General features: G+C 38.3%; 1 protein-coding gene across 1 annotated transcript in view; it reads right to left on the bottom strand.

Moving 5' to 3' along the window:
* MCMDC2 (minichromosome maintenance domain containing 2) overlaps positions 1-23,277 on the bottom strand; it is a 1,367,419-nt gene that overhangs the window by 158,260 nt on the left and 1,185,882 nt on the right. Inside the window, exon 12 of the mRNA XM_086965823.1 lies at positions 18,857-18,999. Within this exon, the coding sequence (XP_086821949.1) occupies positions 18,857-18,999 (143 nt within the window). The remainder of the gene's footprint in view (positions 1-18,856; positions 19,000-23,277) is intronic.

The raw sequence follows: 23,277 nt of genomic DNA, 5'->3' as shown, positions 1-23,277 counted from the left end.
TTTAATGCACCGCCAATTTAGTTACCATTCAACAGCGTCAAATATGTAAAAATAGTTAAAGGACTTCTTTATTAGTGTTTCTCATAATTAGGTCATAGATACTCCCTAAGTTCTTCAAAAAGTTTATAGAAGTGTAGATAACAATTTTGCAAAAATTTTGCAAGTTTGTTAAATAAAATACCTTTTTATGAGAATTGTACATTATGTTTTTGGAATTTATTTTTTCTTTAAAATTGTGCCTCTGTTCATAATTTCTTGCTTAAGGCATGCGTATTTGGAATTGCAGTAGTTGGTTTGTTTTCCATGTAAATGAATTGCATTGTAAAGTAAGTAATTGTTTTATACTTCGTGGTTTAGGTTTGTTTGTGGTTTAGCAGGCGTGGTTCAGGCATGCGTGATTTAGCAGGTAGTGGTTACACCATACAACCCTGCAGGAGAATTGTTTAGTATCTTATTGTATGTTAGGGATATGGCATTTTTCTATGGTTAATCATCAAGTAACCTATCTTCTAGCGGGGTGGAGTCTGGAAGTATTGTCCCCTTTGAAATAACTTTCTGCAGTCCATGACATATCTGGGGATATTGGAAGGTTTCTGTCAATGCTAGTTCGTAGTCTTTCTGAAGATTCGCAAAGGGTTTTACGTCCCTGTTGCTCCATAAATCACCCCCCTTTGAAATACATATAATTTCCCATTCATCAAAGCCTGGATGATTTGTAAGCAAACCCAGTTGCTTTGAGTTCCACAATGGAGTAACTTGTGTTATTTTATTGCGCCACCCCAGCGTAGCAGTGGCGATTTGCCACAGTCTTATTGCCACTGAGGTCAGGTTTTTTGGGTTTTTTCGTGCTTTACCCCATAGAGGGCTCTTAAATTTCCCCCGGCTCGCATGTTATATCTGTCCATTCTGTAACTTGGCTTCTCATGTGGAAGTTGGACCCAGTGGTTCACTACTATGAGTTTTGCGCAGTAATAGTACTGGAGCTCCTGGAGAGCTATCCCTCCATCATACCAGCTTTGTGTCAACTTTGTTAAAGCTATTTGTGGGGTCCTTCCGTCCCAGAGCAGCATTCGCACAAGCGCCTTTACTGTTTGAAAATATGTTGGTGAAACTAGGTATGGCGTATTTTGTAAAACGTACAAAATGCGGGGCAACACCATCATTTTATACACAGAAGTTTTTTCCAACGACAGGAGGAGTGTCCTCCAATGTTGCATATCCGCCCGAAGTCGTCACAGGGGGAGTTCTAAGTTACGCTCATGGAAAACCACCAGGTCTCTGGTCAGGTAAATTCCTAAGTATTGAAAACCCTCTGTAACAGTTCTCGCTGCATACGAGAGGGGAAGTTGCGGTTCCTGTACACTGAAGATATAGATTAGTGTTTTGTCCCAGTTCATGGTATAACCGGAATATTGTTGATACAGGGCAAATATGTGAAATATTCTATGCAATGTGGAATAGGGGCTTGCCACATGGAGCAGTATGTTGCCTGCATAGAGGGAGATTCTGTCCTCCCAGCTCTCCAACCATCTTAGTCCCCTAATCAACAGCCCCCGTATCTAGACCGCCAGTGGTTCTAGCACTAAAGCAAATATTAATGAGGAAAGGAGGCAGCCTTGTCTTGTGCCCCTTTTTAGAGTGAAAACTGCTGAGCGTCCGCCATTCACTGTTACTTGCGCTAAGACATTTGAATATAACAGCCTAATGCAGGCCAGAAGTTTCAGGCCAAATCCCATTCTCTAGAGGACTGCAAAGAGGAAGGGCCATTCTATCATGTCGAAAGCTATTCTGGCATCCAAAGACACCACTACCGCCTCTTCTTGGTTATATGTCACCCTTCCCAGTACCCCGTGAAGGTGTCTCAAATTGAGAGCGATATTTCTACCTGGCATAAATCCTGACTGGTCAGGATGAATCAATTTAAGTACCACAAGTCAATCATTTTGCCAACACTTTTGCCAGTATTTTAACTTCTGCATTCAGCAGAGAGATCGGTCTATAAGACACACAGCTCTCTGGCGGTTTACCCTTTTCATGTATTACCACAATATTAACAAGCCTCTGATCTTTAGGTAGAGTCCCTGTCTCGAGACTCTCCTTAAACATTTTCAACAAATATAGGGCGTACCTAGAGGCAGTTAGTTTATATAACACAAATGGGAGGCCATTTGGGTCCATAACTTTTCCGGGTTCACTGACAAAACATCGACACCCAAAACATCTCCATACCACAATATCGAGTCATAAATATAGATGTCAACAATATCGACATCCTATCTTTATAAAGCTAAGTACAAAATATCAAAACAAAATTATCGATAGCATTAATATAGATGTTAAAAATATTGTTATATATATATATATATATAATAAATATTAAATATATTAAATAATCAATTTAATTTAAACAAATAGATTTAATATGCATTTTAACAAAATTAACAAATGAACTTGACCTAAAAAAGTTAAACACTCATATATAATAATTATTATATATATTTACTGTAAAACAATTAATAAACTATTAATTTTAATGTATTTTATAATTTTAAAAATATGTAAAACTTTAACAAATAAATGTATATGTACATATACCAATAACATAAAACATATGTTACAAAAAACATTCTATTATTAATTAAAACATTCAAATATTTAAACTTACATTTCCCACTCTAATCAATGCAACAGTACGGAAAGTGTTGGATAGCGGAGGGGTACAAAATCCTATTCCCACTCCGGTCAATGCAACAGTAGGGAAATTGTTGGATAGTGGAGGGATGCAATTTACTATTTCCACTCCAATCAGTGCACAGTAGGGAAAGTGTTGGATAGCGGAGGGATACAAATTTCAATTACCACTCCAGTCAGTGCAACAGTAGGGAAGTATTGGAGAGCAGAGGGATAACATTTACTATTCCCACTCCAGTCAGTGCAACAGTAAGGCAAGTGTTGGATAGCGGAGGGGTAAAAAATTACTATTCCCACTCCAAAGAGTGCAACAGTACGAAACGTTTTGGATAACGGGGGGATTAAAAAGACTATTCCCTCTCCAAAGAGTGCAACAGTAGGGAAAGTGTTGGATAGCAGAGGGATAGAAATTACTGTTCCCACTCCAATAAGTGCAACAGAAGGGAAAGTGTTGGATAGTGGAGTGGTAAAAATTACTATTACCACTCCAGTCAGTGCAATAGTAGGGAAAGTGTTGAATAGCGGAGGGTTACAAATAACTATTCCCACTCCAGTGTGTGTAACAGTAGGGAAAGTGTTGGATAGCGGAGGGGTAAAAATTACTATTCCCGCTCCAATGAGTGCAACAGTAGGGAAAGTTTTGGATAGCGGCGGAGGAGGGTGGTATAAATCACTAGTCCCACTCCAGGCAGCTCGAAAGTAGGGAAAGTGTTGTATAGTGGAGAGGTCAAAATTACTATTTCCATTCCAGTGAGTGTAAAAGTAGGAAAAGTGTTGAATAGCGGAGGGGTCAAAATTACTATTCCCTCTCCATTAAGTGCAACAGTTGGGAAAGTGTTGGATAGGGGAGGGGTAAAAATTACTATTCCCACTCCAGTGAGTGTAACAGTAGGGAAAGTGTTGGATTGCAGAGGGATACAAATTCCCACTACAGTCAATTCAAAATTAAAAACAAACAAAATATCAAGAAAAAATATTTGAAAAATAAAATAAAATAAAAAATATATATCAATATGTAAAAAAAGAAAATACAAATATATTCAATATTATAAATTAAAAAAATAAAAACATATAATGTTGAATACTTATTACTATTACCTACAAATAATATAGTAAATAAAATATTAAAATATTGTTCAAACAAAGAAATCTTTTTAGTTACAAATTATTTATAAACAAAAACATTATTACATACATTAATTTTATTTACGTCCTACCCTATAACATACCAGAATTCCGAACCCACATTTAAATAAAAAAAATGTACTTCCATAATTAGCATATTTATCAATTAAATAAATATTATTAATTAAAAAACAAATTAAAACACTTAAAAATGTATTCATTCCCCATCCTTTATCCCTATAAACCCCACACCCACACATTAAATTAATTACACAATTCCCATATTTAATTTTCAATTAATGAAATATGATTAATTAACAACTATTAATTAATTAAATTACTCTCCACCCTTTAACCCTATAAACCCCACAACCTGCACCTAAAATGAATGACACAATTTACATATTTGATTTTCAAATACATTATTTCCCACAGTTAACATTAAAAAATATGAATTAAATAAATATTAATAAATAAAAAAATGTAATTAATTCATTATAATTAAATTAATTCCCGACCTTATTTCCCTATAAACCCACAACCCACTACAGAAATTAAAAACATGCAAAATTGTATTAAAATTAGATTGAGAACTAGTAAAAATGTAACACATATATTAAGAAACATAAACAATACTTATACAAAAAAATACATCACATACATTTAAAATATATACTAAAATACATAAGAACGCTGATTAAAAAATCGATATTTTAAACAATTATATTTTTGCAAACGATATTATTAACTTTTTTATTTTCAAAAACAATATTTCTTACCTTAAATTTGATATTCTTGACCACGATTTTCTTGTTGATATTTCTCACTGACAATATATAGTTCTGTAGTGCGACATTTCCACCTTGATATTTTGTCTGCATACAGCTTTTCCGGGCTTTAATGCCCTAATTGCTTGGATCACTTGATTATCCGTGAGGTCCACTTCCAAGTTGTCTCCTCTATCAGTTGTTGTTAATGAGGGCACGCTTATGGTGGCTAGCAAGTCACATGTTTCATCTACTGTGGCCTGTGAGAATGGTGTATATATCTTGTTGTAGTGCTTTGCGAAGGCGTTGGCCACCCCTTGTCTGTCTCTAACTGGTGTGCCTTCTTCATTGGTGATCTTGAATACCCACCTGGAAGCCAGTTCCGTTTTATCTAGCAATGCCAGAAGTATACCTGCTTTGTCCCCAGCCTTGTATAATCGGAGTAGTGTTGCCTGGTATCCTGCTCTGGCCCCTTCTTCTGCATTTGCCCTGTATTCTTTTTGTTTGATCTGTAATCTATGCTGTTGTTGTTGTAAAAGTTCTATTTCGACATCTAGGGGCCTATTAGGATGGCGGGGGGTGCTGGGACCGGCCGCCAGAGGTGCGGCGAACCCGCACCGGCAATTAGGATGCCACCGCGGCGGTGGCATCCCCCATCCACAACATTGTGGCGGGCGGTGCACACAGCACCACCCACCACAATGCTATGGCTGCACTGCATACACAACATGGAAGGCACCGCGCCGTGCCTGCCATGATGCTGTGGGGGTACCATAGGTAACCCCCATGTGCACCTCCCACCCCCCCCAATACCCTGGGGGCCCGCAATGGCCCCCCAACTGAGCTATCCACATGCCTTTCTGTGGCCTGCTTCCCGCTCCCACTGTAATATGGATGGCGGTATCTAGCAGACGCCGCCACTATATCAGGCCCCTTTTCCGCCCGGTCACCTGCATACAATGGGGGATTGACATTTTACTGCTTAGCCCAGCCACATTCCACAATATCATCCTCAGCTGTTGATGAGATGCAGAGCCATCAGCCTTTCGGGTAGGAGTGGGGTCGCTAGGTAGGGCCTATACAGGTGATTGGGAATATATATGGACATGTGGAAGAATCATCTCCCACCCCCTCACAGATACAGATGGAGTGGCTGCTTGTTTCCACTTCCCCCAAGGAGCTGTCTTCCTATGGTTGGAGCGCGGTCTGCAAGGCCAAGATGCTGGTGAAACCAGTCATACAGTTAGGGGAGGTAATGCGTAATCCAGGATGCCTCAGGACTTCTCTCTGTAGTCAATCGTTGGCCTCCAATGAGGAGCCAACAGCTAGATGAGTAAGTAGTTGGGGCAGAATGTCTACCCAGGTCGCAAGTTGGAAAGCACTTGAACTGGATGGAAGAAGCTTCAGGGGGACAGGTTCGAAATTCCAGGGCAAAGCGGTTTTCTGCCAGATCAGCTCCTCTAAGCGTGAGCTAATTGCAGTCAAGTGGTTGAATGGTAGACGTGTACCTCCAAGCCCTGGAAATGTCATCTCGGATTACTAAGCGACAGCCCCTGACATGGCAAATCCAATGGATCGTCTTGTTGATCAAAGAATCTTTGCCCTCACAGCCCTTCTTTCCATCAAGTTTTGGAACGCTGACAATGTACATTTTTGGAGCCTGTGATGAGTGTGGTGAGTGTGTAATGACCGGGTGGGTCGGCTGATGTTGGCTGCGGGAAGTCGGTTGATGACCCTGGGGTAAGAAGATGAATCTAGTGTAGTTAGGGGGTTCCTGAGCTGCCCCTCTATTGTAGGGAATGTTATGAAGGTTATTTGAATTGTTGTTTCGATTGGTAGCAGATTCGAGTAAGACTTGATAAGGGCTTGAGTAGGAGAGGGGGCTGGGTATGGCCATGACAGTTGGTAAGCCTACCATGGGTGGCTGCCTCACATGCTATGCGATGATTATGAGGGGGCTGCAAGTGAGTTCCTGGCACACATGTGCCGTCCTGCTGGTGAGGCAAGCCATTCTGCAATAGTGATCTAACTAGGGTGGTGAGGCCTTCGATCTTAGATCTCATGGTCCCTATTTCTGCTTTAAGCATGTCTATGAGTTGGTGGGTACCCTGGGGCTCTGGGTTAAGAGCTAATGTGATCGCTGTGTTGGGCGCAGGAGGAGATGGGAGTGTGACGCCCTTACGGTCATCAGACAGGTCCAATAAGGGAGTGAACCTGTTTGTACAAAGGATAGCGGGTCCTAGCTGCGAGGTATTATTACTAGAGGGTAGGCAGGCCCTTGCAGTGTCTGATGGTACCTCCTGGTTGGGTGGAGGGCCCCTTTGAGGGAAGTTTTTTTAACTAGTGTGCCTTCTTCATTGGTGATCTTGAATACCCACCTGGAAGCCAGTTCTCTTTTATCTAGCCATGCCAAAAGTATACCTGCTTTGTCCCCAGCCTTGTATAACCGGGGTAGACTTCCCTGGTATCTTCCTCTGGCCTCTTCTTCTGCAATCTCCCTGTAATATTTTTGTTTGATCTGTAATCTATGCTGTATCTCATCATTTTCTGACAGTAGCAAATCATACTCCAATTCTCTGACTTCCTATTCTAGTATTGCCATTTGCTTTTTCTTCTCTTTTTTATGTCCCGTAATCAGTGACACCTCCTGACCTCTTATTACTACCTTAAAGCCCGTCCACAGGACCTGGGCTGACTCTACCTATCCCTAGTTTTCCTCAAAGTAGTGGACAGTGGTCTCTTGCAGGCCAACTCGGATAGACCGCACTTTAAGGCACATTGGATTAAGTGGCATCTCATTTTCCTCAACCCTATTTCGTCTGCCATAAACTGTGCAGAGTCTGAAGTAATCCAAGATTCACCTCAGAAGGTGATACATCTCACTGAATGTTGGGAGTTGTTCTACAAGACCAAACATGTAGTCAATATGTGACAGACTACTGCATGCACCAGAGTGGAAAGTGTACTGACAAGTTAGTGGATTGCGCACTCTCCATACATCCACCAGGCCCATTGCTGATACAAATTCTACCAAAACCTTACCAGGGTGTTCTCCCTGCCGTGCCGGTAGATGGTCTAGCTCTTCGCAGATAGCGGAGTTACAGTCACCACCCATGAGTATCTCTCCTTGTGGCAAGGAAACTATGAGCGAGTCTAAGTCTTTAAGTGTTGCTGCATGCAGACTCGGGGGGAATATACAACAAGAGTATGTAGAACAATCTACCTTCCCAGTGCCCTGACAGTACTACAAATCACCTGTGAGTATCATGCACTATGCCACGTATAGGGAATGGGAAGGAATTACGCAGGAGGATGCCTACCCCTCTCGAGCCCCTAGTATAACCAGCATGGGCTACTAACTTGTAACCCAATCTAATGAGTGCACAATATGTAGTGCCCTGTAGGTATGTTTCTTGCAGCAGGGCTATATCAAGTGAATGGAAGTTTAGGTGTTGCAACACTACCACTCTTATAAATTTTTTGCCCAGCCCATTACATTCCAAGAAAGGATTTTAAAGCTACAGGAGACTTGTGTGGCACTTATCATGTCTTGCATATATGCTGCTATACCCTCTGTCTCGGCACTTTCCCGTAATCCAACACACTTGTTATTGGATAATATCGCTGTTGTTGACATAAATAACCCATACAACATTGCAATATAACTTAAATAACAATCCCTCACCTCCCCCCCAGCCTCCCTGCAGTGTGGACTCAAAACTGCCCATCCCCCCAAAATTGCAGAGAGCCTGTGAAACCCATCCCTCATGACTAACCATAGGAGGACATGCCCCAGCCAGTCTGTTCACCTCTCTCAACCCAATGAAAATATGTAACATTTTTTACCACATTGTAGCTGTTGAAACAGGTCACTACGAAGTCCAAGGCCCTTTTGAAATCAGTTTACTTGAACAACAACTCTGGATTAGTTAGAAAAGAAGGCATCTGGTATTTGGGGCCTGGTCCATTATGCCTACACAAGTTTCTACAATATTAATCCAGATATGTGTGTGCTTTCCAGTCCCCCTGGATCACCTCAGGTACGGGTGTTATGTTTCTATGGTGGAATCTTTTCAGAAGGTATCTTTCCCGCTTCTCCTACCTTTTGGCGGTGTTTTAGCGCCTATCGCCAGTCTCAGGCTTCTTCCAGTGAGCCAAAGAACCACGTCTTTCCCTCCACCTCCACCCTGAGCTTGGCAGGGAGTAACATTGCATATTTAAATTATTTTTCTCGCAATATCTTTTTCATCTCAAGGAACGAAAGTTGTTGGACTTTATCGTGAAGTCCGGAAAAAATGTAATTGGGCATTCTCATGTTTGAGCAGAGGATCAGAGGAGCAGTTTGCAGCATTGTGTCTTTGTGATTGAAGATTCTTGCCACAATGGGACGTGGGGGCACCCCCAGATGCGGCAGACCCCCTAGAAACCGATGGGCACGCTCCACCAAAAAGTATTTGAAGAGAACACGCAGCTGTAGGTGGTTCACAATAAGATCCTCTCCACAAAGAGGCCTTCTGCCTTCTTTGGTACCCCTAGGATTCTTACATTGTTTCTGCATGCACGCTTTTCGAAATCTTCAAGTTTTGCTTCTAACGTTGCCGTAGTAGCCTAGAGCTCCTTTACCTGAGTTTCCAGTGTCTTAGTAGTAGATTGGAATTCAGTGATAGACTCTTCACTGGCTTTAACCCGGGCACCCAGGTTGCAAAGATCTGCATGCAGAAGTGTTACTTCTGAGGCTACTGTGTCGATTTTATTCTCTAGGACCGAGCGGACTCTCTGAATTGCCGCCATTACGTCTTTCAGAGTAAGGGCATCCTCATCTGTACCTAGCTGGTGCTGTTGCTTTCCCCTCTCCTCGTAGCAGGCGGGGCATCCTATTTAGACCCTGCAAATCTGTTGAGTTTCATCTGTTGCGTCACATGGGGAACTTTGTGATTTGACATTTTGTTAAGTCAGGTCTCTCCTGTTTGTTTTCTGTGTCGAGTTAATATGGTGTCTCTCATCAACTCAAGATTTTTGTGGCCTCTAGTGATCCACTCTTGTGTGGTATCTTATTCTTACAGCTCGTCAGTATTGTTTGTTCAGCTGCTAGTAGGTGTGATATACCTGAGAGTGTAGTACCGGAGCTACATCACCAGTATGGTCTCACCTTCTCTTTCAGGGTAGCCTCTTCCTGGCCCTGTTATCTGTGGATAGATTGCTTGCAACGTCGCACTTACCACAAAATGAGGGTCCTTTATGGTGTTGCACTCTGTTTATTTAGGTTTGGTCTCTGTTGCACCCTCTGAAATCACCCTTGGGGGAGGGTAGCGGTCTCCTTCCCCTCGATGCCTGCACTCGGCCTCACAGACTTCTGGGTCCGCTGGTCTCAGTCTCTGTGTGATCGCAAAGCACCTGTGGATTCTGTTCTTTGGGGCTGCCTCCGGCCTATTTGCAGTCCTGGTGTTGTCTCTGGTGTGCCAATCCAGGCACCGATTGGCTGCCGCTTTTATTTATTGCAGTCCCATGCCGCACTGCAGCTTTCACCTCCGATCAGACAATTTTCCAGCGCTGTTGTTGCTTGCGCACTCACCCCAGTTGACTTCCTTCACGGGCGTACCCAGCATCGCCTCCTTCTTCCACCTTTGCTCGGTCTCAATCTTTGCGGCCCCCTCCCGGACACACTCACAGCGGCAGGAGCAGCTCCCACAAGGCAGCGTCAATCCACTCCTCACCAGGCTCGAATCTTCTCTGCGGGAACGTCTATGCCATGTTGAGCATACAGCCTCACTGCACGGCCTCAGAGGTATTCGGCAGCGTCCCCACTTTACCTCAAGGTATTTCTTTATTCTGCAAACTATTGTTTCTAGGCATCTACAGGGTCTCTCCCACTTCTGTAGGCAACTTTGTACTCAGATTGATGAGCGGATATATCGGGATTTATAAATCAATCAAAACGCTGCCATTTTCGGCTGACTGTTAGCCACGCCCCCAAGCTCACTATATTGTTAAATCCATGTGAGCAGCGGAATCCTTATGAAAGATGATCATCAAATCTACAGGATGCTACTTATGACTCTGATGCATGGTAAATTTCATCAAGCAAGATGAACAAGACTCCAACAAATTTTTCCAACAATACTCCATTAATGAAAAAATACTTGGACAGTCCCTGAAATGGACGACCTGCAAGTCACAACACGAGCAAGCACTATATGAAACAAAGAATAAAACCAATGTACCAGTTCTTTAGAGCAGATGTAAATAATGTTGACGAATGTATGGAACCAGTTCAATCTCTTTGACTTGCCACCACTTCGGTGGCACAATACGGTTCCATGATGAAATATCGATTACAAAAACACCGACCTACAAAAATATCGTCGCAAAAACATCGTCTACAAAAATATCGTCACCATATACTTAAACAAGGATTTACACAAATATCGACATTTTATTATCGACTACATTAATATCGTTCACAATTATATCGAGTACATAAATATCGACTACAACATTATCGACAATCCTTGAAACAACATTACCAACTACACAAATATTGATAACACAAATATCGACTTACTTACTACCTAATTAAATATACTAAAAATATTGACTTTTTATCTATAACCTTAAATACACAATACCCTTAGCAAATGTAATATTTTATAATTATTAAATTAAAAATAATGCTTTAAAAACATATATAAATATACTATACATTTAAAATATATATATCATTTTTTTTAAAACACTAATTAATATAAACTTACTTAATAATTCAAATATCCTCAATTTAGAATACTTTTATCAACACTTCACATATTCAAACATTTTTAACATTATAAACAATAAATATAAAACACATACAAAACATCTTTAAATATATACTAGAACGAAATTACAAATAAAACAGCCTCATTTAAAAATAACGGATATCAAATTCAAACTAACGTTCTCATCCAATGAATTTAAAATACATGTAATTAAACCAATCAAAATGAAGAAATACTTAACTAACTACTATAAAAACAATTACATACTTAACTAAAATTACCATTTTTGGCCCAAACTTGGAGAAAAACGGTTACTTTGCTGGAGAGAAGAGAATACACACCTACAACAACTACTACAACACAGTCTACTACAACTCAAATAAGTGAACTCCCATTTTATGTACTATAAAAGCCGCAAGAAAGTTAGCTAAACTCCCTGTACTAAATAAATGCTCTCTCTTTTGTTTAAAATTGAACTAAAAAACCCTATCAACAACAGCCACAATAAATAAATATACTAAAATATGAACAGCCTTATCAATGCCTACATAGAAAAGTTGTAAATAAATAACAATATAGAAAACAGAAGTTCAAAATTACTTGATATTGTATGAGCTATAAATATATCCAAATATAATAAATAACTAATAGTTACACTTATTTTTTCAGATTCAACAAACTTCATCTACCAATCTACATCTACACAAACAACAGCTTCTACAAAATTAAGTAAGTATACTCACTGTGTCAATTAATAATCAGAAAAGAGAAACAAACAAGTATCAAACAATATTATTAATTACTACTGTTCTCTACCACAACTACAGAAAATTCAACAGTGAAACTCTGAATATAAGAGCAGAAAACATCGGAATAGCTGATAAAACAACATTGTAAGTAAATTTTTAAATTTACTATTTTAACCTAAACATTGGAATAAATGTTTAACATATTTACTAAAAACACATATATATGTCTTCACTGATCTACCTTAGAAATGGCACAAGGAGATACTTTTATAACATCTCAAAAAGGAAAAATAATGCTAAGCTACATGGGTTATACCTACACCCAAGAAAAAGTCAAAGAGAATAAAACCCATTGGAAATGTAGTAAATATTATTCAACAGCATGCTATGGTAGAGCAACTACTGTCGATAACATGTTGTAAATGTTCATGAGCATAACCACCCACCCAATGTAACAGAAGTCGAAGTAAGAGAAGCCTTAGAGAAGCTAGCACAGGCTCCCAAGAAACAAGCACCACTATTTTGAAAAATGTTTTGACCAAAGTCCCAGAACACGTAACAGGACAGTTACCCTCAATCCCCAACTTGAAAAGATTAATAGCTAAAACTAAAAGAGCTTCTGATCCAACTCCACCACCACCTCAAACTTTTGAAGAGATTAAAACATATCCAGAATATACTATTACCCATAATGAAGATAAATTCTTAATGTATGATAACCAAAGTCATGTTGCAACAAATAGCAATTTGCAAAAACTAAAATCATGTGAAACATGGATGATGGACGGAACTTTTAAAGTGTGTCCAAAACCTTTCTATCAACTTTACACCATCCACAGTGAATACCAGGAAACTAATATCCCCTTAATTTATACACTGCTGCCAAATAAAACAAATGCAACCTACATAGAAATCTTAACAACAATCAAAGATTTTATAGATAATTACTACCCACAAAGAATCATAATAGACTTTGAAATAGCTATGATTCAAGCTATACTTAAAATATATCCACACACTGCAATACAAGGGTGTTATTATCACTACAACCAAAATATATGGAGACACTTACAAAAATCTACTTTAAGCATAGAATAGTCTACAAACAGCAACTTTGCTTATCAGATCAAAAAATTAATAGCACTGGCATATGTCCCAACAACAGAAGTGGCTAATTATTATAATGTATTACTTGACAGCCCTTTCTCCCGCAGTAATGAGAAAAAATTAACTCCCTTCTTAGACTATTTTGAAGACACCTGGGTAGGAAGATTACATCGTTCTGGTCACCGCACACAACCTAAGTTCCAAATTCCATGGTGGAATGTGTACGCTAGCACTATAGCACAAAAAGCCAAAACCAACAACGCGGTAGAAGGGTGGCATAATGCCTTCCAAGCCACAATAGGAAGAACACAACCAACACTCCATAAACTAATCCAATGCATCAAAAAAGAGCAAAGCTACCAAGAACTAAGAATCGAGCAATCTCTATCAAAAATAGGGCCAAAACTAAGTAAACAAACATTAGGGGCTCGATTCCGATCCGGTAAAATGCGCTCCGAATCGTCGTACGGAGCAATTTTCCCCGTACGAATCGTACCCGTACACGTCCCCGTACGTACGACGAAGTACGATCCGTACCAGGAGCCAAAGACCGTACGAGTCGTACAGGACTCCGTACGACTAAAATATCCGTACGAGTCTCACTCGGAACCCGCAGTACGTGACATCGCTACGGTTCGCGGCTGGTTTTTACGACCCAGCAAGTACGATTCGTGTCGGGTACGCAACGTACAGCCCTTTTTTTACGGGAGCTGGAAACAGCCGTAAACGCATAGTTCGCGCCGAAACAAGTACAGAATGTCCCCCCCCGGGGACGACACGTACCCCCCATGATCGCCGGGGTACGCGCCGTACCCCTGCGATCATGTGAGGTACGCGGCGTACACCCAGCGTACATGGGGTACGCACCGTACCCCATGTACAGTGGGTGTACGGTGCGCACCCCATGTACGCTGGGTGTACGCCGCGTACCCCACATGATCGCAGGGGTACGGCGCGTACCCCGGCGATCATGGGGGGTACGCGGCGTACGGTGTGTATGTGATTGAGCGCTTTTCCGTACGAATCGCCCTTACCTGACGCGGACCGTACGAATAGCGTCCTGATCACCCGGTCCGGATCGTACTCGCCGGGTCGTACGGTGTGTTTACGAGTCGTACGGAAACGGCTACGAATACGAATCGTACGGGGTATTTTTTTTACCGGATCGGAATCGAGCCCTAAATGTGTATGAATACCTACAACAAAAAACAAGAATGTACCCAAGTATCCAAGGTCTAGAATACTTAGACCTAATTGCAAAATCTATCCTTTAACAAAATACAAATAGCAAACCATCAAACAATAAATAACATAGACCATTTTTTGTTACATTAGTTAAATTATGTAATGTAATATAAAATATAAATTATTATCACAAGACATAATATAACTAATTAAAATACAAAATCACCAATAAACATAAACCACCCCAAAAATTAAATAAATAATAACTTACGGTTCTGCAGCTGTAGAATGTGTTCGAATTTGATGCTTTCTAAACATATCCAACCAAAAGCAATCCACATCGTAAAATTAAACCCCAAAAAATGCAAAAAATACAACTGTATAAAAAGATTCCAACGTAGAAATCCTCTGGATAACGGAGCCATAAAAAACCCGAAAATAAATCACGATAAAAAACGCTCCAAAATCCCGAAAAATAAGGAAATGTATATAAACATTTCCCTGTATGTTAAAAAGAAAAACGAGATCAAATCCATCTGGTCACCAAAACGGACACCTGTAAATAAAGTACAAACAAAACCCACCCGCAATAAATACTAAACCCACAAAGCCAAGAAATAACATATAAAAGGTACTAAAATACATAAAGTAATACTTTAATACAAAACATTAACATTACATCCATATTAGATAGCAAAGTAAGTACGCAATCACTAACATTCTTAAATAACAAGTACTTTTCACATAAACAGTTAAATAAGACACATAGCAACACATATACACTAAAACTAGCTAAATAGTTTCTTAAAAGTAACTTAAAAGTAATAAAAATTAAACTTACATTAACAAACACGAAGCAGCTCCCAACCGCCAGGTTCCGTCTTCAGAAATGACCCAAACAACGATGTAGGTAGACTAAAAAGTGAACAACACAAAACAAAATGGCAGCATAATAAAAACAAAAATAGGACTTAATCCCCATATTAATGACTGAAAAAATGTGTAAAAAATTGCAAATAATTTTTGTTAACTTGTTATAACTTTCTAAATATTTACAATAAACATATGAATAATGTAAAATATACATTAATTTGTTTATTTAAAAATATATATTAAAAAAATTATTGTATATTAAAAATATGTTTATTAAATGAAACGTTTTTTTTCTTTATAATATAAAAATGTGAACATTTTTATGTATATACTTTTGGAAATGCCAATTATATGTAAATTAATTAACATATTACATTTTAAAATTTATTATGCTAATTAATAAAAAATTACAATGTATATGTTACAAATGCTGCAATGTTGAATTTCAATAAATAGAAAAATATTATTTTTAAAAAATATTTAAATGTTTCCTTCTACAAACAAAACTAACAATAAATACTGTTTTTTTCACAAGACAATATTATTATTGTACTTTATAGATTTATAAACTTGTGATATAAATTTAAAAATTTTATAAAAATGTATAATTGTTTTTTATAAAAATTGTATTAAATATAATATTAAATATTTCAATATATGTAATAATATTAAGAAAAATTATTATTTTTTTTATTTTATAATACATTAACAATTTATTATTCTAACTCCAAATCCATATAACTCAGGGAAAGTGCTGGACAGTAAACCATAATAATTTACTATTCTAACTCCAAATCCAACATAACTCAGGGAAAGTGCTGGACAGTAAACCATAATAATTGACTATTCTAACTCCAATCCAACATAACTCAGGGAAAGTGCTGGACAGTAAATCCCAATAATTTACTATTCCAACTCCAAATCCAACATAACTCAGGGAAAGTGCTGGACAGTAAACCATAATAATTTACTATTCTAACTCCAAATCCAACATAACTCAGGAAAAGTGCTGGACAGTAAACTAAATAATTTACTGTTCCAACTCCAAATACAACATAACTCAGAGAAAGTGCTGGACAGTAAACTATAATAATTTACTATTCTAACTCCAATCCAACATAACTCAGGGAAAGTGCTGGACAGTAAACCATAATAATTTACTATTATAACTCCAATCCAACATAACTCAAGGAAAGTGCTGGACAGTAAACCATAATAATTTACTATTCCAACTCCAAATCCAACATAACTCAGGGAAAGTGCTGGACAGTAAACCATAATAATTTACTATTCTAACTCCAATCCAACATAACTCCGGGAAAGTGCTGGACAGTAAACCATAATAATTTACTATTCTAACTCCAAATCCAACATAACTCAGGGAAAGTGCTGGACAGTAAACCAAAATAATTTACTATTCTAACTCCAAATCCTACATAACTCAGGGAAAGTGCTGGACAGTAAACCATAATATTTTACTATTCTAACTCCAATCCAACATAACTCAGGGAAAGTGCTGGACAGTAAACCAAAATAATTTACTATTCTAACTCCAATCCAACATAACTCAGGGAAAGTGCTGGACAGTAAACCATAATAATTTACTATTCTAACTCCTAATCCAACATAACTCAGGGAAAGTGCTGGACAGTAAACCATAATAATTTACTAATCTAACTCCAATCCAACATAACCAAGGGAAAGTGCTGGACAGTAAACCATAATTATTTACTATTCCAACTCCAATTCCAACATAACTCAGGGAAAGAGCTGGATAGTAAACCATAATAATTTACTCACTCTTCCCCCTATAAACCCAATTAACAACTCCTACAACATTTTCTTTTTTTTAAAATATCAAATTTAAAATAAAATAAAAAAATGTATAATTTCTATTTGTAAATTTTGAACATCATTTTTTTTTGCAAAAAGAACTTAAAATTAATTAATTTACACAAATTTTTAAAATTACTAACCACCCATATCCATTATAAAGTAAATTACCCACTAATAAAACATTCACACACTTAATTTTAATATTAATTTTAAATTTCTAAATTATTTTCGAATTTGAAATTAGAATTTTGGAATTTTTTTTAACAATATTAACACTCAGTAATTTTAATTAATACCCAACCTTAGCAGCTATATAACCAACTACCCACTAATAAAACAATCACACACTTAATTTAATGTAAATTATTAAAATATCTTAATTTCAATTTTCAAATTTCAATTTTTTTTTCTATTTTTTTATTTATAATAAATAAACACACAATTTTTAAATTACTACCCACCCTTATCCCCTATATAACCAACAACCCGCTACTAAAACATTCACATACTGAATCAAAATAAATTTTTGAAAATATCTAAATTAATTTCAAATTTCATTTTCGAATTTCTAAATTCATTAATTTTTTTCATTAGATTTGAAAATGGAACTTAAAATTTTACACAACATTTTTAAATTACTACCCACCCTTATCCCCTATAAAACCAAGAACCCGCTCCTAAAAAATGTACAAATTTTTTATAAAAAATATTAAATTTTTTAAAATAATAATCACATAAAACATTAAATTACAATAAAATTAACATAATAAATACACATTCATACATAAATATAACACAACAAATTATTATATCGATATTATATACATCGATATTTCTCTCAACTATATTCTCTACAACGATATTTTTCAATGTCGATATTTCTGCTATTCTAAAAAAACGATATTTACAACATCGATATTTAATTCGTCGATATTTAACACAGTCAATATTCTTACCTCGATATTTCTGCTTGTCGATATTTTCACGTCGATATTCCTGCTGTATACCACACAATACATGCTACAGCCCATGGGGGACCCCTGGTGTACCTATGCCCTGGGTACGTTAGTACCATATACTAGGGACTTAGAAGGGTACACTAGAGCCCATTGGGAAGGTATTAAAGTACTTACCACCATCCAATTTAGGGAGAAAGCACAGTGACTGGGGTCTGATTAGCAGGATCCGTTAAACTAGTCATGAAACAGAGTAACACCAGCAAAAACTGGGGGTAAACATGAAAGCATATCCTACTTTCCTACAGTGTGTAATTCTTCTATCCGTTTAGTTTGTTATACCCATTCACCCTTGTGATGCCATATAAAAAAAGAGTCATCCTATGCTATATAATGGACATTACCCACTTATTTTGTAACCTGTCCGTATCATGACCAACGAGGAGCATGCTTCATGTATTTTATAATTCCGTTTGCAGCCTACTTTGTTAGGCCAAACTCTTGATCTAATCAATTTTAAACTCAAACCTTAATTGCACAGTAGTTTAAGCCCAATATATTGTTAGATCCATGTGAAAAGCGTAATGCTTATGAAATATGATCATCAACTCAAACAGGGTGCGGCTTATGACTCTGATGCATGCTAAATTTCATCAAGCAAGATGAAAACATTCTTAAGACAAGGCTCCAGCTAATTTTTCCAACAAAACTCCATTAATGAAAAAAATACTTGAACAGTCCCTGAAATGGACCACGTGCAAAGTCACAACAAGAGCAAGCAGTATATGGAACAAAGAATAAAACAAACTTACAAGTTCTTCAGAGCAGATGTAGATAATTTTGACGAATTCATGGAATCGGTACGAACTCTTCGACTTGCCAAGTAATAGCCATGAATCAGCTTTTCAGCTTCTGGGCTGAGTTCAACATGAAGTTCTGTGGCAAAAGCAATAAGCTAGTTGAAAAGAGAATTAAATAATGGTAACTGATGCAGCAAAAATAGATGTAAAAATAATGTTATAAATTACGTAAAATAAATTTCCATTAAATTTAGATAGGAGAATATTTTTCTAAATGAAGGAGTAATTATAAAAACAAACTTGCCAACAATTCTGACAGGGTGTATGCGTGCATTTTATTACCCGCTAACAGACCTGCTTGCTACTAAGATAAGTGAAGTATGGGGTTAAAAAATTACACCAAAATAACCACTTGAGACGCTGGCTGTAGAAGCTGTTGATTTAATCCAAAGAACGAACCCACAACAGGGGAGACACCTGGATAGGCCAGGATTGACCATTCTCAGAACTATGCCGTACGTTCCAAATAGAATACATATCATATGCAAATAACAATGTATTACATCACAATTGACTACCGGTATAACCATAGTACATCTTCTTTCCCCCAGAAACAAAATAAAGGAAAACAGAGTAACAACTAAATAGCAACAATAAAGCAAATCTAATAAAATATAATAATAATATTATTAACACATCTTCAATATAGCTCAAAATTCTGAAGCTTAACAGGTTCGCTATTTCCAGTGCGGCAAACGTTTACCCACCATTTAGAGAAAGGGAAACCTAATCTCTCAAATTTTATTGGCAGCAAAACAGTTGCAGGCACATTTTGTGGAAAGAAGAGGGTCTAACCACAAGGAGAAGTTAATTTCCCTGCATATGACAGCTAAATGGGATTTAAAATATAATGGGTTTCACTAATGTCTTATGATCAGAAGAAAGGGAGCTTACCTCTCCAAAAACGAAACGGTGTTGTACAGTAGGTTTGCTATATATCCAAAGTGAATGGATCTACGTTGACACCTATTTGTTTTAAAGGAGCAAGGGCAATGTGCCCTAAGCCAGCTCAAAACACTAAGGCCAAGATTTACTAAGCCTTTGCACTGTCCCTGCATTGGGCAAATTGGCGCAAAGACAACGCAAAGGCTTCAGTAAGATCTACAAAGCCACGCAAGGGGAGATTTGCTCCGCCTTAGGTGACTCTATAAATAAATGTACTGCAATGCAGCAGCATACACTGCATTGCCTTATGTTTGAAAGTGGTAGGCATTACATGGGTGGAGCATGGGCGTTCCTGTGCATCCACCCATGGGCTTTGATAGAATCCCCGATTTACCAAATGGGGGCGTAATGAGGAGAAATACCTTTATTGCATACATCTTTATTGTTTGGAGCCGTGAATAGCAGACCCTCTGGTTAGTCCTCTGAACTCCTCAGCTGGCAGTGTTCTGTCACTAACGCATCATCAGAGAGAATAGGGGATCCAGATTGGAATACACTAATTTAGCAAGGTATGCAATGAAGTAACATATTGCAATAGCTATAAACACACATTCCTCTTCGTTTTACATTACACAATACAAACACAAGACATCCCCTTTCTGTAACAATACAATACATTGTGGATAAGATTATGACTATCACTCTACCAAATTCCACATAATAATAAAAAATATGTTTTCTACTAAAACAAAGTTAAACTATCCATGCCAAAATATACACACAATTGGGACAATGACACTTTTTATACATTAATTAAAATCTACCAACCAATAGGTGGTTTCCTCACTCTCGACCACACATCTCCTCTCTAACATAATTTTCTCCTTCACCATTTGTACATTTCGACACATTGGCATCACCATTATTTTTCTATTACCACAGGTTCATCATCATCTTTTCTGGTATATTTCACAGCATCCAAAGATGCTCCCTCCATTGGTTTCCCATCCAGAAGTACCTCTGACGCCTCCACAGATTTACTGGAAAACTCAACTGACTCATCTGTAGAATCATCATTCATCCATTATACTCCCAACATGGCAGAACAGAAATAAGAAAATAAGTTACTTACCTGTAACTACGGTTATCCAGTATTGGTATCTTTTGTAGATTCACATGCTTGACTCACTCCCCGTCGTTGAGATGGCAGTCCCACGAAATAATATTCAAGCAGAGCCTTAAATCCCTAATAGGCTATAATGGCCCAGGGCCATCTAATCCGTAGCCTATCCATGTCCTTTTTAAAAAAGGACCAAAGGTTGACATACAGTCAATCAGCTTTTAGCACCCTCTAGAACACTCCCAGCAGAGACCAGCTCTTCTCAGATTTTCAAAGCACAAGTGGGAAGTACAGATCCCAAATTCAATGAGAACTGACTCTCCGGGGAGGAGGGTGGGTTGCATGTGAATCTATGAAAGATACCAATACTGGATAACCGTAATTACAGGTAAGTAACTTATTTTCTTATCCAGTGTTGGCGTATCTTTCATGGATTCACATGCCTGAATCAGAATAGCAAGCAGTACCATGAAATTACTGTCGTTAGCAGATGGTGGGAGACATGAAACTTTAAACTCCCAATGTTATAGACATATATCAGAAATATCTCTAATAATCATTTAAAAGCTAGCATAAAATGCGTGGGATAAATCTTTCAGATACATTAGAAATCACATATATTAGAAAATGTCAAAAAACTGTTTTATATACATTTGTATATACATTTTCAGACCAATGCAATACTGTTATTAAAATAAGGAAAGAGCTCCTCTTATGTCAAACAAAGAGGCTGACCTTAATTGAAGAGTTGCTGCAGTACCGCTTGTCCAACCGATGCATCTTCTCGTTGCGTAGATTGCAGACAGTAATGCTTTGTTAACGTGTGGACATTCTTCCATGTCGCAGCACAACATATTTTGTCTAATGTCACTCCATCACACAAAGCTGCAAATGCAGAAACTGTTCTTGTGGAGTGAGCTTTAGTTCTTGCTGTCAGGGACTTGTTAGCCTTTTCGTGACAGAATTGAATCACAGTTGTTCCTTGTTTTCCTTGTCCGTAAGCGACCAGTAGCTGGTCTGTTTTTCTTATCTCTTTCGTGTTGTGTATGTAAACTTTCAAGCATCTCTTGATATCCAACGCATGAAATGCCAGTTCTGCTTGGCTAGATGGATTTGGAAAGAAAGATTGAAATATCACCGGCTCATTGAGGTGAAATTGTGTTGGTACCTTTGGTATAGGGTTTGTCCATAAAGCTACATAGTTTTCAGTAAAATGTAGGAAAGGTTCTTTGATTGTAAAGACTTGTATCTCACTCACCCTCCTTGCAGAAGTAAGAACTAGTAAGAGGAATACCTTCTATCTGAGAAACTTAAGCTCCGCTTTGTGAATTGGCTCAAACGGTTGTCTCATCAACTGCACCAGGACAACATCGAGCTTCCAGTTTGGAGGAGGTGCACGCACAGGGGGAAATGAGTGGAAAAGGCCTCTCATGAACTGTTTTACAAGACTAGATGCACAGAGAGAAGGAGCTTGAGGAGATTTCCTATAACGGGAAATTGAAGCCAGATGAACCTTTACTGACAAGAAAGTGAGACCTGATTTAGCTAGTGAGAGGAGGTACGGCAAGATCTGTTCAGCAGGGGCTTGCAGCGGGTGAACATTATTTCTTTCACACCAGAAACAGAATCTTCTCCATATCAAACGATATGTTTTTATAGTGCTTATGGGATTTAGCAATGATTTCTCTACACTCTTGCGTTACACTTATGTCTTTAAGCTCCAGGAATTCAGGAGCCATACGTGCAAATGAAGAGAGTGTGGATCCAGATGATTTACTTGGCCCTTGTTCCTCAATAACATTGTCCAGGATGGCTGTAGGCGAATGGGCTTCGACTCCGACAGCAGGAGCAGTTCCAGGATTCAGTATTGTCTGGTCCAACGTGGAGCTATCAGGATCAGACAACAGCCTTATGATTTCATCTTGCTTAGTACCCTGGGAATTAAAAGATGGGGGAAAAAGCCACGGCATATATCCCTGATCATCGTATTAAAAGGGCATTCCCCCTTGACCCTGGTAGGGGGAATCTGCTGGCATAGTACTGGCCTTTGGCGTTCTCCTTTGTTGCAAAGAGGTCCAAAGATGGTTTCCCCCATTCTCGAAATACCTTGTTCAGCTGGAATTGTTATAGCTCCCACTCGTGTCAACTGAACTGAGACCTGCTCAACGTGTCTGCAACGGTATTGTGAAGACCCCTGACATGCTCTGCCTTTACCGAGATCCCATGATGTGTTGTCCATTCCCATAATTTGGTCGCCTCTTGGGAAAGCATAATGGATCTTGTTCCCCCTTTTGCTTGTTGATATAGTACATGCTGGTCATATTGTCCATACGCATCAACACCGAGGAGCCTGCTATTCTCGGCAGAA

Source organism: Lissotriton vulgaris, chromosome 4_1 (assembly GCF_964263255.1).
Source record: "Lissotriton vulgaris chromosome 4_1, aLisVul1.2, whole genome shotgun sequence".
Classification (NCBI taxonomy): Eukaryota; Metazoa; Chordata; class Amphibia; order Caudata; family Salamandridae; genus Lissotriton; species Lissotriton vulgaris.
Note: the sequence above shows the minus strand (reverse complement) of the source record. Positions and strands in the feature narration are given on the sequence as shown.